At 35.4% G+C, this 18,795-nt stretch overlaps 2 protein-coding genes across 2 annotated transcripts; one reads left to right on the top strand and one right to left on the bottom strand.

The window, feature by feature from the left end:
* Positions 1–1,762: 1,762 nt before the first annotated feature.
* LOC112500774 lies at positions 1,763–5,183 on the top strand. The gene is made up of 2 exons (XM_025104355.1): positions 1,763–1,901; positions 4,246–5,183. The coding sequence occupies exons 1-2, from the start codon at positions 1,787–1,789 to the stop codon at positions 4,434–4,436; spliced, it is 306 nt and encodes a 101-aa protein (XP_024960123.1). The 5' UTR covers positions 1,763–1,786; the 3' UTR covers positions 4,437–5,183.
* Positions 5,184–6,366: 1,183 nt separating this feature from the next.
* Positions 6,367–16,582, bottom strand: LOC112500994 (enhanced ethylene response protein 5). The gene is made up of 13 exons (XM_025104618.1): positions 16,280–16,582; positions 15,054–15,190; positions 14,866–14,959; positions 14,422–14,511; positions 13,317–13,382; positions 12,230–12,319; positions 12,079–12,135; positions 11,001–11,062; positions 9,669–9,756; positions 8,927–9,003; positions 8,785–8,859; positions 8,590–8,695; positions 6,367–6,939 (listed from the first exon to the last, which is right to left on the bottom strand). Exons 1-13 carry the CDS (start codon positions 16,448–16,450, stop codon positions 6,808–6,810), a joined length of 1,245 nt encoding a protein of 414 aa, XP_024960386.1. The 5' UTR covers positions 16,451–16,582; the 3' UTR covers positions 6,367–6,807.
* Positions 16,583–18,795: the final 2,213 nt, after the last annotated feature.

The raw sequence follows: 18,795 nt of genomic DNA, 5'->3' as shown, positions 1-18,795 counted from the left end.
TACAAACCGTACAAACTTCATTCAACTAATCATAATTTTTTATTTTGTTCATTTTTTTGTAATTATAAGAGGTTGATTAATCATTTTTATTGTGGATGATGTTAATCATGGATATTATCATCTTCATTATTTTAATTTTAGAGAAATACATGAAACAGTTTCATTAATTTTAGAGAAATACATGAAACAGTTTCATTAATTTTAGAGAAATACATGAAACAATTTCATTAAGTAGTATATGAAACAATTTCATAACCATATATGAAACAACTTTATCAAAAAAATATTATATGAAACAATTTCACAAGATTAAACAATTTCATGAAAAAATTTCATAAGATTAAACAATGAAATCGACGAATGAGAGTAATTTTTACGGTTTTTACAAATTGAAGTGGTTTTCATTTGATCGCTCATCTATATATATATAAGGTTGTAAAAAAAATATACCCTATATATATATATATATATATATATATATCCCTTCATAACCAGTCTTGCCTTGTAATTAACAACCTTCCCATCTCCATTTAGCAGGTCTTAAACACCCATTTAAACCCTATTTTCGTTACAAGTTCCTAAGTTTTTTTTTCAATACGCGTCTAAAATGTTATTTACAAAAATTATATCACACTACGGGATATAAAGAGAAATACATTTGAAATTTCAAAGCAAAACACTGTGAAGATAACCTTTATAGTGTTTTTGCTGTGAAAGTTCAGATTTTTTTTTTTACCTTCACAACATTTTATTATGAAGTTTCAAGTGTAAAAAATTTATCTCACGAAAACAGTTTTGTCTCAAGTGAACCCAACCCTCTTCTCAAATATTCATATTTGAACTCTATAAAAATAATTGATGCCCACCTGATAAACACGTTCAAATGCATAGTAAACATTGAACCTTGAATTATATTAGTCGATTCACAGTTCAAAAATTACCATAGAATATTTAAAAGCAAGAGGAACTAAGAATAGAGCGAAACAAAAAACATGATTCAATGGATGTTTGGTTAGAGGCATTAAACAGTAATTAATTTAGGATTCAAAATAAAAGTAGTTGTTTGATTTTATATAATATAATGAGTCTATTCTCCAGAAGCCCAAATTTTCATTCACGTTAAATTAGAAGAATAAAAATTCATTCTTATTTTCATTTCCTGTCATTTTCATTCTCATTTTCTTTCCTGTATTTGAACTAAACAACCTCTAAATATCCAAATTCTCAGTTTCATAATTGAAATCTATTGCACAACATTGCTCGAGTATTAAACTAGCAATTATAAACATATAAATATAGGATTGGGTTCACGTGAGACCAGCATGTTCCACTTTTTTACACTTAAATTTTCACAGCAAAACTCTGTGAAAGTAAAAAAAAACGAAACATTCACAGCAAAAACACTGTGAATGTTACTTTCACAACGTTTTGCTGTGATGTTTCAAGTGTAAAAAAAAGTGATCTTATGGATCTCACGAAAACAAGCTGATATCAGGTGATCCCAAGTCTATAAATATATGATTAGCAATTAACTTTTTGGAATATTTGATTGAAAAATATTTAATATTGTAATTTGAAGGTGCATTGTTCATGGACCCAAGCCCATATTTCAAGATGAACTCATACTCAGGTATGGACTTGTAGTTTCAGTGGGCCCATCTATATTGAAGTTTTGGGCCTTTGGGCCAACTTATTGGGCCCTAAGAAAGCCCACGAGAGATGGAAACGTAAGAGAGTGATCGTCGTCGGCGTCGTTATTGACAAAGAAACAGTCGCCGAGATTTCCATGGATAGATCGCCGACGCCACCGCCCCCGCCGCCGCAACCACCAAAGGAATCTCTTGCTCGAGGTTATAAATTCGTCTGGCGTATTCTTCTCATTTCTAACCTTGCTCTCGGAGGTCTGTCTACCCCTCTTTCACCCTCTCTTTTGACGCAATCACAGCTTGTTTCTAAATACTTAAGCATGCGTATTATTATTCTTCTTATAATGTTCGATTATGTTGATATCATGAATAGATTTAGGTAGAAGGCCATTTCTAGATGATCTTAGGGTCCCTTTGGTTGGTTTTTCATCAGCAGATAAACTGGTTTTTCATTAATCTGTCTGTATAGATCAGAGGGGTTTTTGTTTGGGAGGGTTGTTCCAATGGAAGGGGGTTGTTTTTTAATTGGGAAGGGGCATGCTTGGAAATTTTTTGGCTTTCTATAAAAAGCTTCTCCTGGAAGCTTATTGAATAAGCCACTTTCTATATCATTAAGTCACTAGCAAAACATCATGTATAGCTGACTGAATAAGCTGAGTCCCGTTAAGCTTATTAAGCTGCTAACAAACATTCCCTCAGGGCTTAATGATGAAAATCCTAGAAGTTTATTGAATAAGCCACTTTCTATGTCATTAAGTCACTAGCAAAAAGTCATGCATAGCTGACCAAATAAGATGTGAATCCCATTAAGCTCATTAGGCTGCTAACAAACAATGCCCTTAGGGTTTAATGATGAAAAGAAGTAAACTTACGGTTTAGGTTTTTGTCTACTTTTTGTTTTAGTTCGTATGATGGTAGTGTCAAGTGTGTATGTGCTTGATTTGTATACATCAAGTGATAATGATGGAATGAGATAATAAGAAGTTTTGGAGCCATTTGTGCAACTCATTCACCTGCTGAGAATAACTGATGAAGTAGCTGAACCATTCAGTCAAGTAGTGGAGTAATGCCTCATTGATCTTCTCCAACACATTTCACCTCACCCATGTCTTAGAGCCCATTATGCAAGATTATGTTGTTCCCAAGAAAACTCCCATTTAGCTTACACTTCACAATGGCAGTGATTTCAAGTTTGTTGGTGATAATTACAAGCATTCTTAATCATTCTGAGAATTGGAAAGTTAAATCTATCTTTGGAATGGAGATATTGCATAAAATGTCAAAACTTCTCTAGTCATTATGTAGCTTGTTTACTACGTGTGAGTAGTCCATTTTTAAGAACCGTGTTGATTCTGGTGAGAAGTTATGGTGAGAATGTTAAGAAGGGATCTCCACCCTTGGATCAAGCCTAGTTGAAGATCAACACTAATGAGATATTGAGATGCACCGAGATTCACTGGAATTCCAGTGAGAAGTGCAAATTCATGGGATGGGAGTGAGATTAAAAGTGATCAAGGGTCCAGATCCCTTCTTACACTTCTCACTTTAACTCTTATTCTCACACGATCCTTCGTCTTTAAGAACCTCCCAGGTTTATGGGTGGTTTTTGAAATCATGGCAATGATTTTATTTATGGACGTTGTTCCCGTTAAAACCCTAGGCATGTAATTATGAAATAAACAGAATGGATCATTGAAGTTCTATTCTACCATGTTCTTACTTTGAGAGTTGCATGTCAACTCCTGGTAAGTGGTTCAACGACTAGGCTAGCACCAAACACCGTGGGTTCATTTCTAAGGGAACCCTTAGCCCGATCATCCAGTTTATTCCTATGAATCCTATCTTTGCAGGTTCAAAATCCCATTTGTTCGCCTTAATTCTAGGATCACAGGTACTATTTTTTAGATCTCTGTCCTCTACCTTTGATGTTGCCATTTCATCCTTATGTTATATATACCTAGACGAAGGATCGTGTGAGAATAGGAGTTAACGTGAGAAGCATAAGAAAACGTAAGAAGAGATCTGGACCCTTGATCACTTTTAATCTCACCCCCACCCATGAACTTGCGCTTCTCACGGGAATTGATGCAGTGAATCTCATTAGTCGTGATCTTATTATAGGACAAACTAAAATTGGAATATTGGACACTTAGGGCCTGTTAGCAACTTAATGAGCTTAATAGGATTCACAGCTTATTCGGTCAGCTATACATGACTGTTTGGTAGTGGCTTAACGATATAAAAAGTGGCTTATTCAGTAAAATTCTAGGGGGAAGCTTTGTGCAGAAAGCCAAGTTTTTTCCAAACCTGTTCATCCCAATTAAAGAACACGCTCCTTCCATCTTCGAAAAAACCCTCCCGAACAAAAACATTCACAATTTCTACAGACAAGACAGATTAATCCACACAGACAGCTTTATTCATACAGGACTTAATGGAAAACCAACCAAACAGCCTCTTATTCCGGAATTTACCCAACAATGTACATTTGTATTAATCTGTAGGTAATAGAAAGTTACTGGTTTCTCAAGTGATCCCACATATTACAATTTTTTTCATACCATTTGTATTAACATTGGTTTATTTGTCAAATTTGCAGCATACATATTTACCAGGCCAAGAAAGAAAGAAGCAGTGAAAAAGGATAAGAAACCTACAGAAATTCAATCTGCTCCTGAGATAAAAATCATCCCTGATTCCGAAGGAGTTGTCGCTACCCCTGCCTATGACCCCGAGAATAAACCAATCCCGATTCCCGAAAACCAATGGTCGAAACCGTTCAAATGGTAGTTACAATAGCTCGAGAACATACCCCCGGGATCCAGAACTGTTTTTAGTTTTTACTCTTCTCCAATGGTTTCTCCCAGCTCATCAGTGGGCTCGACGATTATCCAATAGCCAAAACTATAGCCTTAGTCCTCTTTGTTTCTAGCCTCAAATCTTCTTTTCTTTTCTTTTTTTCAAATTGTTTAGTCTTTTTAGCAAGATTTCTATTTCTCCCACTTTTTGCAAGCCACGGTTTTCACGGAAACAGTTGCTCTGCACTATAGATAGAATAGATGATAGGTCTACAGACGGGTTTGATTTTCTTTGGTTTGGTACCACAAAATCTTGTAGGTTTCGTTTTGATCTCGAGTTCATCACTTTTGAATTCTTGACCTTTATTCAAACTCTTCAACTCAGTTTCTTCACGGAAACAGTCGCCCTACTGATTGTGGCAGAGTACAAGTCTGTGTACATCCCAACTCCTTAGACCCTACATTTGGATGAGATATACTGAGTTTGTTTGGTTTGATTTTATTTAAATTTTGCACCGTTTACAAAGATTGTGAAGGATGAATTGTATCGACTATTTCACCTTGACGGGTTTAACGTAGTCATCGGTTAATGTGGAAATCTTCCATAGATGTTTAGGTTACATCTCTAATGAGGCTAATGTTTGAAGGGATTCTTGTTGAGGGACAAAGAGATGTGAGTGATTGTTGGTTTACATTTTGATGGAAAATCAATAGTTCTGCTTCATGTTTCATATTATTATCATTAGAGTAAATTACGTTTTTCGTCCCTATGGTTTGTTAAAAATTTCGGTTTCCGTCCTTGTGATTTAGAAATTCTGGTTTTCGTCTCTATGGTTTACAATTTATTTTTGTTTTGGTCCCTGTGGGTTACAATTCTTTGCTGTAAAAGTAGCAATAAATTGTAAATTATAGGGAATAAAATTGCAATATTTCAAAACCATAGAGACGAAAATCGTATCATAATATAATCTTGTCATTATTTATATAGTTTGGTTAATTTTTGAGAACCCTAACCTGGGACGCGGACCAATTTAGACATTCACATACTGACCCTTTGAGGACCAATATTGGTTAGGACCGTTAATTATAAATGAGCAAGCGGGTTAACCGGTTAGTCCTTAGACCGGTTCCATTGCAAGCCTCTAGTAGCCTGAACCGGTTACATATGGTTAGGACTGTTGATCATACATGGCAAACCGGTTAATTTATACCATTCCTATCCTCCAGTAGCTTGAACTGGTCACTACGTAACTGGGATGAGTACAAACCGGTCTTTAAGAGCAAAAGCAAGAACCAATCAACCTATGTGCATTTGGTACGTGAGAATTTGATGTCTCAACTCTTATATTTGGTGCGACATCAAGAGGGAAAAATAGGATTGGGTGGCACAGATGGAACATTTTCCTTCCAAAATAGGTGGAACAAAAAGCAAAGAGATAAGACAAAAGTAGTAAATCATCAAACTATCTGTGTCAAATTAGAACCCTTAAACGTTGCACAATTTCTTTCACCTGCTTACTTCACTCTCGTTTGTTTTAGTTTTATCTCATTTGTGTCATTATGTGTACCAAATGCACATTTATAGCAACGGGGTTCCCTATTTTCCGTTTATTTATTTGATTATAAATACCTAAAAAGGTGTTTGTTTTGGTGGAAGGATTTATTTGGAATCGTTGGTTTGTTTTTAATGTAATAACAAATTATAAAAATAATTAAATTATCTCTTATTAATTGATTATTTGAAAACAAATGTTTTTAACATATTTTAAAACATTATTATATACAGATACTATAAAATCTCGTGAAATCCCAACCATCCCCATAAGATTTCAAAATCCTATGTTTATGTTTATGTTTATGTTTATGTTTAAGGGATTTCAATTCCAAACAATCCTGCAAACCAAGCATGAAATTAGAATGTATTTAAATTCCAAATCCCCCGAATCCATTTCAATTTCATTTCTACAAGACAAATGGACCCACCTTCTAAAACCCTAATACCCTAACTAACAGGTCCCCTTGACCGATCAACCCTCAAAAGTCAAAATGGTGTAACAAATTGGACCGGCTAGAAATTGGGCCTTTTTACCCATTGTTATCGAGGAATTTGTTCAGAAATAGCGATTTTAAATATTTCTAATTCTAAGAAAGTGACAATAAAAACCCGGTTCTTGAATATTTTCTTCGTACTTGAATTAAATCAACTCTCCATAGAAGATGGAGTGAAGTTATGGAAGTTCATAAATGGCAGCAATTTCATCGCATCCCACACTTACTATGCAGCCATCGGCGGCATCCGCTTGCTGATATCCGGCATTTCTCAGGCCGCATTCCAAATTCTATACCAAGTCGATGGCTCCACGCTACGAATTGATTGGCTTGCCGTTTAGTTTGGGGAACGGGTCCTGTTTGCTTAGAACTGCCACTTTGCTCTTGTGAGCAAAGTACCCTTTCACCAAATTCTTGTATATCAAAATCGACATTATGCATTCAACCTGTGAGAAAAAACGGTTGTCAAAAGTTCTGTATGACCCATCATCCTCTGGAGCTTCCTCACTGTACCAGTTTCATGGTCATCATGTGTCTCACAGGCAGATGGGTCCAGTTTCATGGTCATCATGTGTCTCACAGGCAGATGGGCTGGAATCAAACCTTCGACCTATCAATCATTCCGCAAGGATGTACACCTCCCTACCCACCAGGCGGCAATTGACACCAGAAAATTGACCAAAATAGTCAAACTCTCGACTTCAATTCATTTTATAGCCACTTTTTATGAATGTTTTTTCACTTTTTTCTAATTAAAAAAAAAAGAATAAAGTATGGCTTACCCATTTGCGTAAATGTAGTTATTTAATTACACTTTATACCCTTACAATTACAAATTAAATAGCTAACCATAAGGTAGAAAGTGTAAGTATTAAAAATAATTCTATGTGAATCTGAATTTAATAATATGATTAAAACCAAAATTATTCAATATTGAGCTCATTTTGAACGTGTTGGCGAGACAATTATAATGGGTAAAATTTGTAAAAAAACGTATTTTTTTATGTAATTTAATTAATATAATAAGGGTGTAAAGTGAAAAATGAAAAAGTAATGGATATAAAGTAAATTAAATAACTAATTATAAGAGTACAAAGTGCAACTACATAACTACATTTTTCTTTTTTTAATTCGGGCTATAAAGTGAATTAAAGTTGAGGGATTCGCTATTCTGGTCAATTTCCCGTTGACACTTGATTCATTCTCACTGTCTAGAATTTCCTGTTTTGTGTCTCCTGGAGCAGATGAGGGGTGTCCGGAGTCGAATCCCAGAACTCCCACTCATTCTGCAAGGATGCCCACAACTGGAAAAAGATCGATCGAGTCCGTTGAAATGAAATATGTTTTGATATGCTAAAAAAATCCTAAGACATAAAGTTTTTGATCGGATCAAACCGAAAGACCCCTTAACTATTATGAGGGTTAAGAGAACAAATCACACTTTTACCACTAAACTATACCTTCTTACCTACTAGGCTAAAGTCGTGGGAACAAGGTTGTCCAAGTTGACACTTATCATCATCTAGAATCTCATATCGTGTGTCCCTGAGGCATGAGGCAGATGGGTGGTGTCCAGAATCAAACTCCAGAGTTTCCCTACTCATTCTGTCTAGAATCAAACCCCAGAGTTTCCCTACTCATTCTACACAGACGCGGCACCTCCCTACCCACTAGGCTAAAGCCGTGGGCACGGCATGGTCAAAGTTGACATATGAATATATGATTCATTCTCTCTTGTCTGGAATTTCCTGTTTTGTGTTCCCCAAGGCAGGTGGGAGGTGTCTGGAGTCGAACCCCATACTCCCACTCATTTGCAAGCATGCCCACCTCCCTACCTACTACGCTAAAGGCCACGGGGACAAAGATGTCAATTATCACTGTAGAATTTGTCGTTTGTTTGTTCATAAGTTTGTGGGTAGAGGTAAGGTACGCGTACATCACCCCTCTCCCTCGGGCGTGGGAGGAAAGACCCCTCCTACAGATGGGATTCATTTTCGGGTTGGTTTATATGTTTGTGGGACCCGTCTAGACTTGAGATGGTACCGCGAAAGGAACGAACACGATAACGGTATAAACAAAAAAGAAAAGAAACTTACCTCATCCAAATCCATCTCCATCTCAAGCCATTTCAATGCTTTGACAATCACTTCTAACTTGATCTGGTGTGCCTTACTTGGGTCCTTCTGCTTTTGGATGATATAGCTGCCACAACAACACAGAGTAAGACAAACACCACTTTATCCTACAAAATCCGTCCTTTCGGATAATATCTTTCGGTATTGAAAGCTTACATTTTTTTTACCAATCGTTGGTACACCTGAAGCTCTAGCTTCTCGAGGACAAGATAAACACCTGATCTCAAGAATCTAAATGGAACATATTTAGCTTTCAGAAGAGAGAATTGGCTACACCTATAACAAGCTAGAGACATACCGGTCTTCATGCTCCTCAAGCGCTTGTCGAAGAAGTCTGAGATCACCTCTCTTCATAGCGAGTACGATGTCATTATACTGTAACACCACCAAAAAGTTAAATATAAGTATATCTCGCTCGAAAGTAGGGTATGGGGGGTAGAAATCGTAGAATGTATGTAGAACTTTTCCTCTACCCCAAAGGGGAGAGAGGTTGTTTCTATGAAAACTCTGACTTGCGAATGAACAAAAACAAGACCCACAATCCCATATTCATTTCATGGTTTGGCGTCCCATCCTTGTGGTTGTAAGAGCATCTCCGACAGATTCTTGATAATTTCTCAAGCAAAGTTGAAATCTCCTAAAAAATTACATTCATCTCCAACAATTTCTCCCTTTTGGAGATTTCAACATAAATTACACTACTAATGTATTAAATAGTTTTAATATCCCAATGAAGTTTATACGAAATGATAATGCATTCAACTTCAGCGGTGGAGCGTGCAACAATAAAAAACATCTCTCTCCCTTCAAAATTTAATTGTGATAATTTTCAAATTTGGAGATTATTATACTCTCTCCTATTTTCTCTGATTTGGATAAAGTTTTGGATGATCTGTTGGGGCGAAAAAAATAGCTTAAAAACTCCAAAATCTTCATTTTCTCCAAAAATATGTTGGAGATGCTCTAAAGGACCAGCATATACATAGTATGAGATTAGAACAAACCAATAAGTGAAATGGTGTGAAGGATTATGAGAATACCTCAATCAGATTATACTTCTCCAGGAGTGATCTTTTAGGCAAGATCCCTATTGAAAGCTTCACAGGTACTAGATATTTCAAGATCATCCTGTTTTAGAAGAGTTAAAGAACCATGAAAATAAATTTTGCAACGACAGTCCACTTTCTCGTTCACATATCTTCCTTTCGTTAGCTAGTTAGTTAGTTACTCGCCATCACTTGAAGGGTAAACTGGGAAAATACACAAACTCTAAAGTTTTTCTATTGTTTGTAACTTTGCTTTTAAAACTAAACCACTTATCTAAAATTGGAAACAAAAACCTTGCTTATCAGCACCAGCGTTAATTATTAAATGTTTGTTTCTATCTTTAACTGATCTGGGAATTAATCTACTCATATTCATCAAGATTCATCTCCATCATCATGATTCAATTTGATCTTTTTGGTTCTTTGTTTTGATTTGGAGACAAATCCTTTTGCCATGGCTTTAATCCATCATCCGGGTTCACAGAGGCTGTTGGCGTCTCTCATCCACTCGTCCCTCCACCAAACCCCATCTTGGATTCACATTTATACTCCACCCAACGACAGAACTGGGTTAAAGATGAAGAACCCAGATCCAGGTTGAAGATGATGAAATATCGAAACAAAGGCTAAACTAAAATCTGGATCATAGTCAAATCAGGGTTTCTTCTTTGATTTATTCTTCAATGGTATTGATGGGGATGAAGTTTTTTTTGGGTAAAGGGGACGGAACCCCGGAAAAATTTATTCAAAAACTAAAACAATACAAGCTACGAGGGGCATACCCCAAGATGGGGATGAAGTTAAAGACATTGGAATTTTCATTTCTAATTTAATATAAAATTTCCGGTTTTAAAGAAAAATTAAATTAAGTGGAATATTCCTAATTTTGCCCTACGACTAATGGAGCTTAAATTACATTGACAGCCAGCAACGCAAAAAAGATATTTCAACCGATCAAAGTTCCACAATTTGACCAAAACTGCTCATTCTTGCAAGCTGAAATGTTTCTCTTTTGGCATTTTTGCAAGAATGACAGTTTGCAACGAGAAGCCAAGTATAAGGGTCGCATAACTGCAATTGTTAAATGCACGGCCAAATGCAATTTAACATCAAGTCAAAAGTTATTTTAAAGAATTTATATCCGATCTTCGTATCCCAAAAATTAGCCAACAACTTGCAATAGCTTATACAAGCCAATGCTCTAAAAAGTTTATATGCACAAAAAATTTCATGCGTAAGTTACGGTTACAGGTCATGCAAAAAAATAAATATTTTTATTAAAAACCATATGCAGGATAAGAACATGTAGCAAGATGTAAAACCTACCTTATGTTTGCTTCACTTTGAGGATCGCAATGCGTTAAGGCATACGATAATTTATGATCAGCCTGCAAAATAGAAAAGACAAATCTGTTAAGATTGAGCAGCCAACTAGGAAGCTCACTGGCGCAATCTACAAAATGCTCAAAAGTTCAATAAAACACGAATATTACATATATATCAGAAGCAATCAAATGAAATAGAAAATAATAATTGCTTACGGACTTCCATGGTATCTTATACTCCATCCCAAAATAGATGTCCACAATGAAAAAGACACAGTTTTAGGGATGTGTAATTATTACACTTTTAACAAACTAAAGGACAATTTTACCCATAATTATATAGAGATATTTTCACCATCTCATAACTAACGGTAGAATGTGAAAGTAGACATTTACTTTTGAAAGTGGGATAAACTAAAATAGTAATGTAGACACTTATTTTGGGACGGATGAAATAATTAGAGTCCGAAATTAGTAGGCATGAGAATATTCCAGGCTACTTATACTCAATTGAAATTATGATATTTTGGGTACAATTCAACTGAAATTTTTGGCAGCGACCAGGAAGGATATCCGGTAGTTGAGACAAAAAATGAAGAACCGGTTACTGAAAAATCCATCCCATGTTAGTTGGGCAATGTGAGAAATTATCTTGCAAAATAAGGCAGCTGATGTATTCAAGAAAACATTACAATTAAGCACAAGTATACCAATTCCAACAAGAAGATTACCATCTTGAGAGTACTTACAAGTTGGGCTAAAGGGATGTTTGGTTGGTTTTCCATTAAGTCATATATGGTGTCTATATAGATTGGGAAGGTTTTTGTTTGGAACAGTTTTTTCATAGATGAAAGTAGTGTGTTTTTTTAATTGAGAGGGACATGTTTGGAAACAACTTGCCTTTCTGCATAAAGCTCCCCCTAGAAGCTTACTGAATAAGAACTTTCTATATCATTAAGCCACTACCAAACAGTCATGTATAGCTGACCGAGTAAGCTGTGAGTTCCATTAAGCACATTAAGCTGCTAACAAACAGGCCCTAAGTAACATACATAATGGTGAACTGTGGATTAACTTACAGCTGAAAAGTTTTCATTCAGCACTTCCAAGCGACCAGTGTAGTACATGTATGTTACCTGTAATGAAATACAATTAAATGGTCAATTTTAGTTCTAGACTAGTTTCCCCACGACAGAACATCTTAAGTATGTTGAATACGTGATCTGTTACCTTATCCCTGACAGGAAATTCCTCAAAATCAAATATACGAGCAGTTTCAATGCTTCTTATCACACTTCGGCAAAGATGAACAGTGCCCAGCTGCAAAATTAGGTAATGACTTTTACTTTAGGTCACTTTTCCCTACCTAATATGAACAGACCTTTATTACCATGAGCCAAATAGTATGGTTGTCTTAAGTATTTGAAATAGGTTGTTCTACCAGAAAGAAAAGGTAGTTTCTTTAATTTATCATTCTTTGCTGATCGAAAAGGATAAAGAAGAAAACAGCTTTTTATAGGAAGCAAAAACATACCAATCTCTTCCTACGTAAATTGCGACAACACCCTTTGGCCTACATCTTTCAGAGTTCCTCTGTGCATTTGAATATACATGAATATATATAGGGTTAGGTTCAGAGGAAAACCGCAAAAGAGATATGAAATACTGAGGAACAACCCAGTAACTGTTCATCTGGAAGGTATGCACATGCATAAAGGTATGCACATGTGTATACAAGTAATTCGTAAGCAATTTGTCCAATATGCACATGTGCATAACATGCACACGTGCATAAAAACCAAAAAACAGCTTCAATGTATTGTATGCACATGTGCATACCGTCCTGGTGAATGCTTAATTTGAAGTTGTCTTTTGGTTTTTATGCACGTGTGCATATAGGACAAATTGCTTACAGATTACTTGTATGCACATGTGCATATCATGCAGATGAACGGTTACCAGGTGTTCATCGGTTTTTCATTTTTTGCGGTTTTCCCTTGAACCTAACCCTATATATATATACACACACACAAACTTTTGGTAATACTTTTTGTCTTGTCAACATTTTTATGAAAAACTGAATCTTAGATGAACATCATTAAGATGGACCATAAAGCTCCAAACCTCGTGCATAAAAAGGCATCTTTGCAACTACACAAGATGCAGAAATTTAGTTTTTGGTCTATCCTTTGGTATTATCCCATAATCAGTATAAACTAAAGTAGAAATCTAAAAGATATATTGACAAGAGAAAGGTTAATTTGCAGAAGTGAGAATGATGGATATGGGGAAAAAGGATCAATAGGAGAAGTGTCACCTTGAAATAAACTTTGAACAACTGGCAAGTGACGTATAGCGCCCCAACACGTTTTGGTCCTTTTCCCTACAATGTATAAACAACATTCAAGCACTTCACTATAGAAAGCATGAAACATGCTTGTAACCACAAAAAGTGTTGTGGGTTAATAATTAGATGCAAAGTAATGGAAGTGGGTAGTGAGCAGAGACGGACCGAGAAATTTTTCCAAGTAGTGGCCTCATTTGACTAAGAAACAAATATAGGAATATTTTCACAAAATCATCATTGGTGTGTTGGTTAGTTCATTGCTTTTCATATGTGAGAACTTGTGTTCAAGTCTTCTGTTGCAATTTTTTTTCAAAAACATAATAAATCTGAAATTAAAAGCTAAAAACTAAGGGGGACGTTTGGTTTGATAGAATGGTTTTTAGGGATTTGGATTTTGTGGAAGGATTTGGAATTGGAGGTATTTGGATTTGGAATCTTTGATGTGTTTGGTTTGTATGATTTGGAATGGAATTGAATTCCAGCATTTATAAATAGTCTATAAAAACAAATATAAATAATTATAAAAATAATTAAATTATTTTTATTAATTGATTATTACAAAACAAATGTTTTTAACATATTTTAAAACATTATTATATACAAATCCTACTAAATCCCATGAAATACCAACCACCCCCATAGGATTTCAAAATCCAATGTATTTCAAATCCATGAAATCCTTCAAACCAAACATGGGATTGAATTGGAATTCAATTACAAATCCCTCCAAATCCATTCCAATCCTACAAACCAAACGGGACCTAAGACAATGTCACTAACGAGATTCGAACTCGGATATGGGATGGAAGAAAAGCCTTGCAAACCAACTCTACCAAGGGAAACTTGTGTCCTCATTGTAGTTTCAAAATGGTGGCACACAACAAATTGATTTGGTGGCACTTTTCACGACCCTATGATTTTTTACACTATGACGGAGGAACAAAGCCGTGGCACGAGCCACCACATAAACCACCCGGGTCTGTCCCTGGGTGCAAGACTCAGACTCTCCAGGGAGATCTTTTGTGCAATGAGTTGACAATATGATGCAGAGTAACGAAGTGAAAGAAACACATACAGCAAGAACTCCAAACACTTTCATGAGGAATGACCCAGCTGCCTTTAGTTTCTCAGGAGTTTTTCCATTTGAAGCCAACTCTCGGTCAGCCTGTATACATTATAACACACATTCAAAAAAATTCCAAACTGCAATATAAATCACATAACAAATAACTGCACAGATGAGGCTGAAACGTCGATTTTTCATGTTTTTAGAAAAGGTACCACCTAGGAATTCTACGTTACTACCAGCTTGCATTTTTACCCCAACACAACTAATTTGGGATAAAAAGGCTTCTTTTTTTGGAAGGGTATCCAGGGCTACGCCCAGACTAATTCTGGCAAATTGGGACCGTAAAACATCAGCCCTGATAAACTCAGTGGATAAAACGCTTCTTGTTGTCTCTCATTTCCATTTTTGTTCACTTTCTGGGATTAAGAGTAACATGATAACATTCCTTACCCTCTCAGCAAGAACCCTAATTTCATATACAACTACATACAATGCTTCTAACGCCCATGCTGACTCCCAGTTCCGGAATTCCTGAATGAAAGCACTGAATAATTTCCCATATTAGCACACCATCAATACGATAGAAGTTACAAAACAAAAGCAAACAAATGAGAGCTCAAATTAGGCACGAAAAATACTTTGCAGATTTCTCAAACGCCTGGTAAGATTCAGCCAAGTGCCCGACCCTATAACTCTGCATAGCTCGAAATAAAGGAGCTACTATTTCCGCATACTGAGAATACTTATCGGCTTGCCTGATCAATCTGTTAGCATCCTGCATGCATAAACGTTTAGCAACAATATTCTTTATCAACACACTTGTGACAAAAAAGGAAAAAAGCGGCAAGATACAAGTTTTCTTCTCACACATAAACACACTCGAATACACACAGCTAGATCGATATCTAAATTATTGCACATGATTTAGAAAACATATATAGTGCCACTTTGACTGTTGTGCTGAAACTAATAGCTCTCTGATGAGTAATTGATGCTGAATTATTTGGATTTAGAAGCTATAACAGTTACTCTAAAACATATTTTAGATGTTACTTTTTTCTTAATCGGCAAATCCCTGAGAAGGCTAGAGAAGATGTTCAATAATGATGATTCAGTGACCACTGGGTCATATTGGGTTGATATTCATATCCTTGCCACACAAACTTAATGCTAACTTTGTAGATTCCGAAGTGCGAGTAAAATCCAGTGGGGAAGTCCATTCCGATTACCAAGGCTAGAATTGTGTTCAAGTTTAGTGATTGACTTTTAGAATTATCATACTTGGTTTTCCTTTGCAAACTAACAACCATTAGTTGCAAATATGACAAAAAAAACAGTACAATTGGCAAGAATGAATAGCTTTGGTGGAAGCATAAATGAAAAAAGTTTTCACTTTTTGTTCACAATTGGTCGTTTTTACAAGTCAATGTCTCAAATTTGTAGCAAACAATTGAGTCACTGCACTTGTAAAAACGACCAATTGTGAACAAAAGGTGGAAACTTTTGCATTTATGCTTCCACCAAAGCTATTCATTCTTGCTAACTATACTGGTTTTCAATTTTTTGTCATTTTCCCAAACTATGATTGTTAGTTAGCCAAGAAAAACTATGTATGACAATTCTAAGAGTCAATCACTAAACTTGAGGCCAATTCTAACCTTGTAATTGGAATGGACTTTCCCAACCGAGAGTTACAATGCTTCCAAGGTCAATCGCACCTTTAAAATTCGAACTATGGGTAGTTTTGAAGAATACAATTCCATGGATTTAGAATTGATACACATTAACATAATCTAACAAAGACAATGAAAAAAGCATTCAAAATCACAAAAGAATCACCAGAATATGTATAATTACTTGATACCTGAAAGAGATTTAGAGCATCGGCGAGTGCGAGGAAAGAAGATGATTCAGAAGATAGAGAAAGAAGATGTTTGAGAGAGGTTCCGTCTTGGTACGAAACGACGTCGGCGAATCGATTCAAATACTCGGTTATCCTTCTGTGTGCTTCTCCCATGCTCATGTAGGACGCCATTGTTAACGATTATCCTGTACAAGTCTTCCTGAATGAAAACTTCAATTAGGGTTCATAAGACATGGAAAAAGGGAAGAAACGAATTGTAGAAATTGCTTTGAATTTGGCAACGACTCTTTGTTTATGAACATCTAGCCATGGTGGTTTATGAGGGTTTCAGTGGGGGAGGTATGTATGACCAATGGGGGTGATGAGTAATATAGAGTAAATTACATTTTTGGTCCATGTAGTTTGTTTGAAGTTACAAGTATACTCCATATGGTTTATTTTGTACATTAACAGTCCCTGTAGTTTGTATTTTCTTACGGATTTATCACTCGCCTAACTTATAGAATGAATAATGAACGATATATGCATGGAAAACAATAATGGGAAATCTTTCTCTTTCTTTGTTTTTTTAAAGCAAATTTTAATTAAATATGAGAATCAACCGGCAAAATAGGAACAAAACTTTAGGGTAGGGCAAGGACGGATTTATAATGGTGTATACGGTGGCACGTGTTATTGTATTATTTCTTCGTCGAAAAGTAAAAAAAATTAGGCTCATAAAAGGTGCAACCATATTAATTTGTTGTGTGTGATCGTATGTATTTTGAAACTACGATTAGAACAAGTTTTAGGGGTTGTATGACGGTTGTTGAATGGTTTGGTGCAAAATGATTAAGAGGCTCTTATGATATAGTGTCAAGTGAAATATAATTGTTTGGTAATTGGTTACAATGAAATTAGGGAACTTAATGGTTAAAGGAGACTTATGATACAAAATCATTCAGAAGGTTTTAGAACCATTAAGAGGCGGGTTTTTTTTCTTGTCGAACAATATTCCAACTCTTAACGATTCAGAAGTTGACTCTTAATAGAACTATTAAGAAACCCATTGGTATAGTTGGTTTGCAAGGCTTTTATTCCACCTAGACCTAAGTTCGAATCTTGTTAGCGTCGTTTTTTTAGTCAAATGGTGCCAACGTTTGAAAAAAAATCGTATATTTGTTTCTTATAGTCAAACAGTGTCACCGTTTGAAAAAAAATTCCCTATTTTTTTTTATAGTCAAATGGTGTCACCGTTTGGAAAAAAAAAAATGGGTCCGTCCCTGGGTAGGGAAGTCACATGCTTACTATGGTCCGAATAAAAACACAACTACTAGCTATGTTATAGGCAATCGTGTATGCATACCGTTTGATGAAAATGGTAAGAATGTTATCTCTGAGATGTAAAAGAGCTTTGCAGTCTTGAGTAATTACGCCAAACTATGAGTTCAGTTTATGTATTGCTTCTAAGGGTTTAAATCATTGTCAAACAGTCTGTTTTGGCAATTACTTGATGTAACGGGTTAGTATTGCTCCGAGTCAGTGCCTATTTAACTCTGATTGCTTCAACAATTTCAGGTTGCACCATTGCTCTTTGTCTGCCTCTTCAAATACATACGTGTGAGAAAATTATTTATAGGTTATTTAATTGTTTAACTACAGAACTGGGATTCATATACTGCAATTAGAAAATACATATAATACGTGAGAAAAGTGAAATAAATTCCAAAGATAATCATTTTCCTTTCCAGGTAAACTTAGGTGGCGTTTGGTTTACGGAAATCTAATTACACTAATCAAGTTTATCTGTACGTTTGATTCTTTCAGTACATAATTCCAGTTTTATTTTTCATTATATCTTAAAAAAGAAAATTATTCACATATATTTACTCCAATCACGTTCTTCCCACCATGATGGTCGTCACTGCACTCGGGGTTTAAGGAGGGAGGTAACTGACATGAGATTCAATCGGGAGGTCGTATGTGTATGTATATATAATATATTTATTCAAGAAATAAAAAAATGAAAAAAAAAATACCCTTGATTTAATGATGACTTTTTGACAAAGTTGAGGCGAATGACCAAATTCGTAAGGAAATTTAAATCATATGAGCCATCAAAACAATACAATAAAAAAACACATAAACGAAAATGTAGTTTACTCTAAAGTTTCAATTTGAATTAGAGACGTAATTCAATCATGCAATAGTTTGACAAAAAATACCAATTAAAACTGCACTGTAAAATTTCTAAACAACCCAGTTTTATGCCTTTTTTTGCCATTGGATGAACACTTATTGTGTTTATAACTATAGAGCGTGGTTTGATTTACAAATCCAATCATTTATACAAACTATACAAACCAATTAATTAGGATATATATATATATATAGGGGAGCGATCAAATGCAAACCACTCAATTTGTACAAACCGTGCAAACCGCATTCAACCAATCATAATTTTTCATTTTGTTCATTTTTTTGTAATTATGAGAGGTTGATTAATCATTTTTATTGTGGAGGGTGTTAATCATAGA

This window comes from Cynara cardunculus (assembly GCF_001531365.2).
Source record: "Cynara cardunculus var. scolymus isolate 2C chromosome LG 17, CcrdV1, whole genome shotgun sequence".
Classification (NCBI taxonomy): domain Eukaryota; kingdom Viridiplantae; phylum Streptophyta; class Magnoliopsida; order Asterales; family Asteraceae; genus Cynara; species Cynara cardunculus.
This window is presented reverse-complemented; position numbering and strand designations above follow the sequence as displayed.

Bases quoted from the DNA above. Each gene is read 5' to 3' on its own strand.
- LOC112500774 (XM_025104355.1), top strand. From the start codon at position 1,787: ATGGATAGATCGCCGACGCCACCGCCCCCGCCGCCGCAACCACCAAAG. The intron at 1,902-4,245 runs GTCTGTCTACCC...TCAAATTTGCAG, and splicing joins TTCTAACCTTGCTCTCGGAG to CATACATATTTACCAGGCCA.
- LOC112500994 (XM_025104618.1), bottom strand. From the start codon at position 16,450: ATGGCGTCCTACATGAGCATGGGAGAAGCACACAGAAGGATAACCGAG. The intron at 15,191-16,279 runs GTATCAAGTAAT...TTATGCATGCAG, and splicing joins ATGCTCTAAATCTCTTTCAG to GATGCTAACAGATTGATCAG. The intron at 8,696-8,784 runs GTAAGCTTTCAA...TTGTTGTGGCAG, and splicing joins CAACGATTGGTAAAAAAAAT to CTATATCATCCAAAAGCAGA.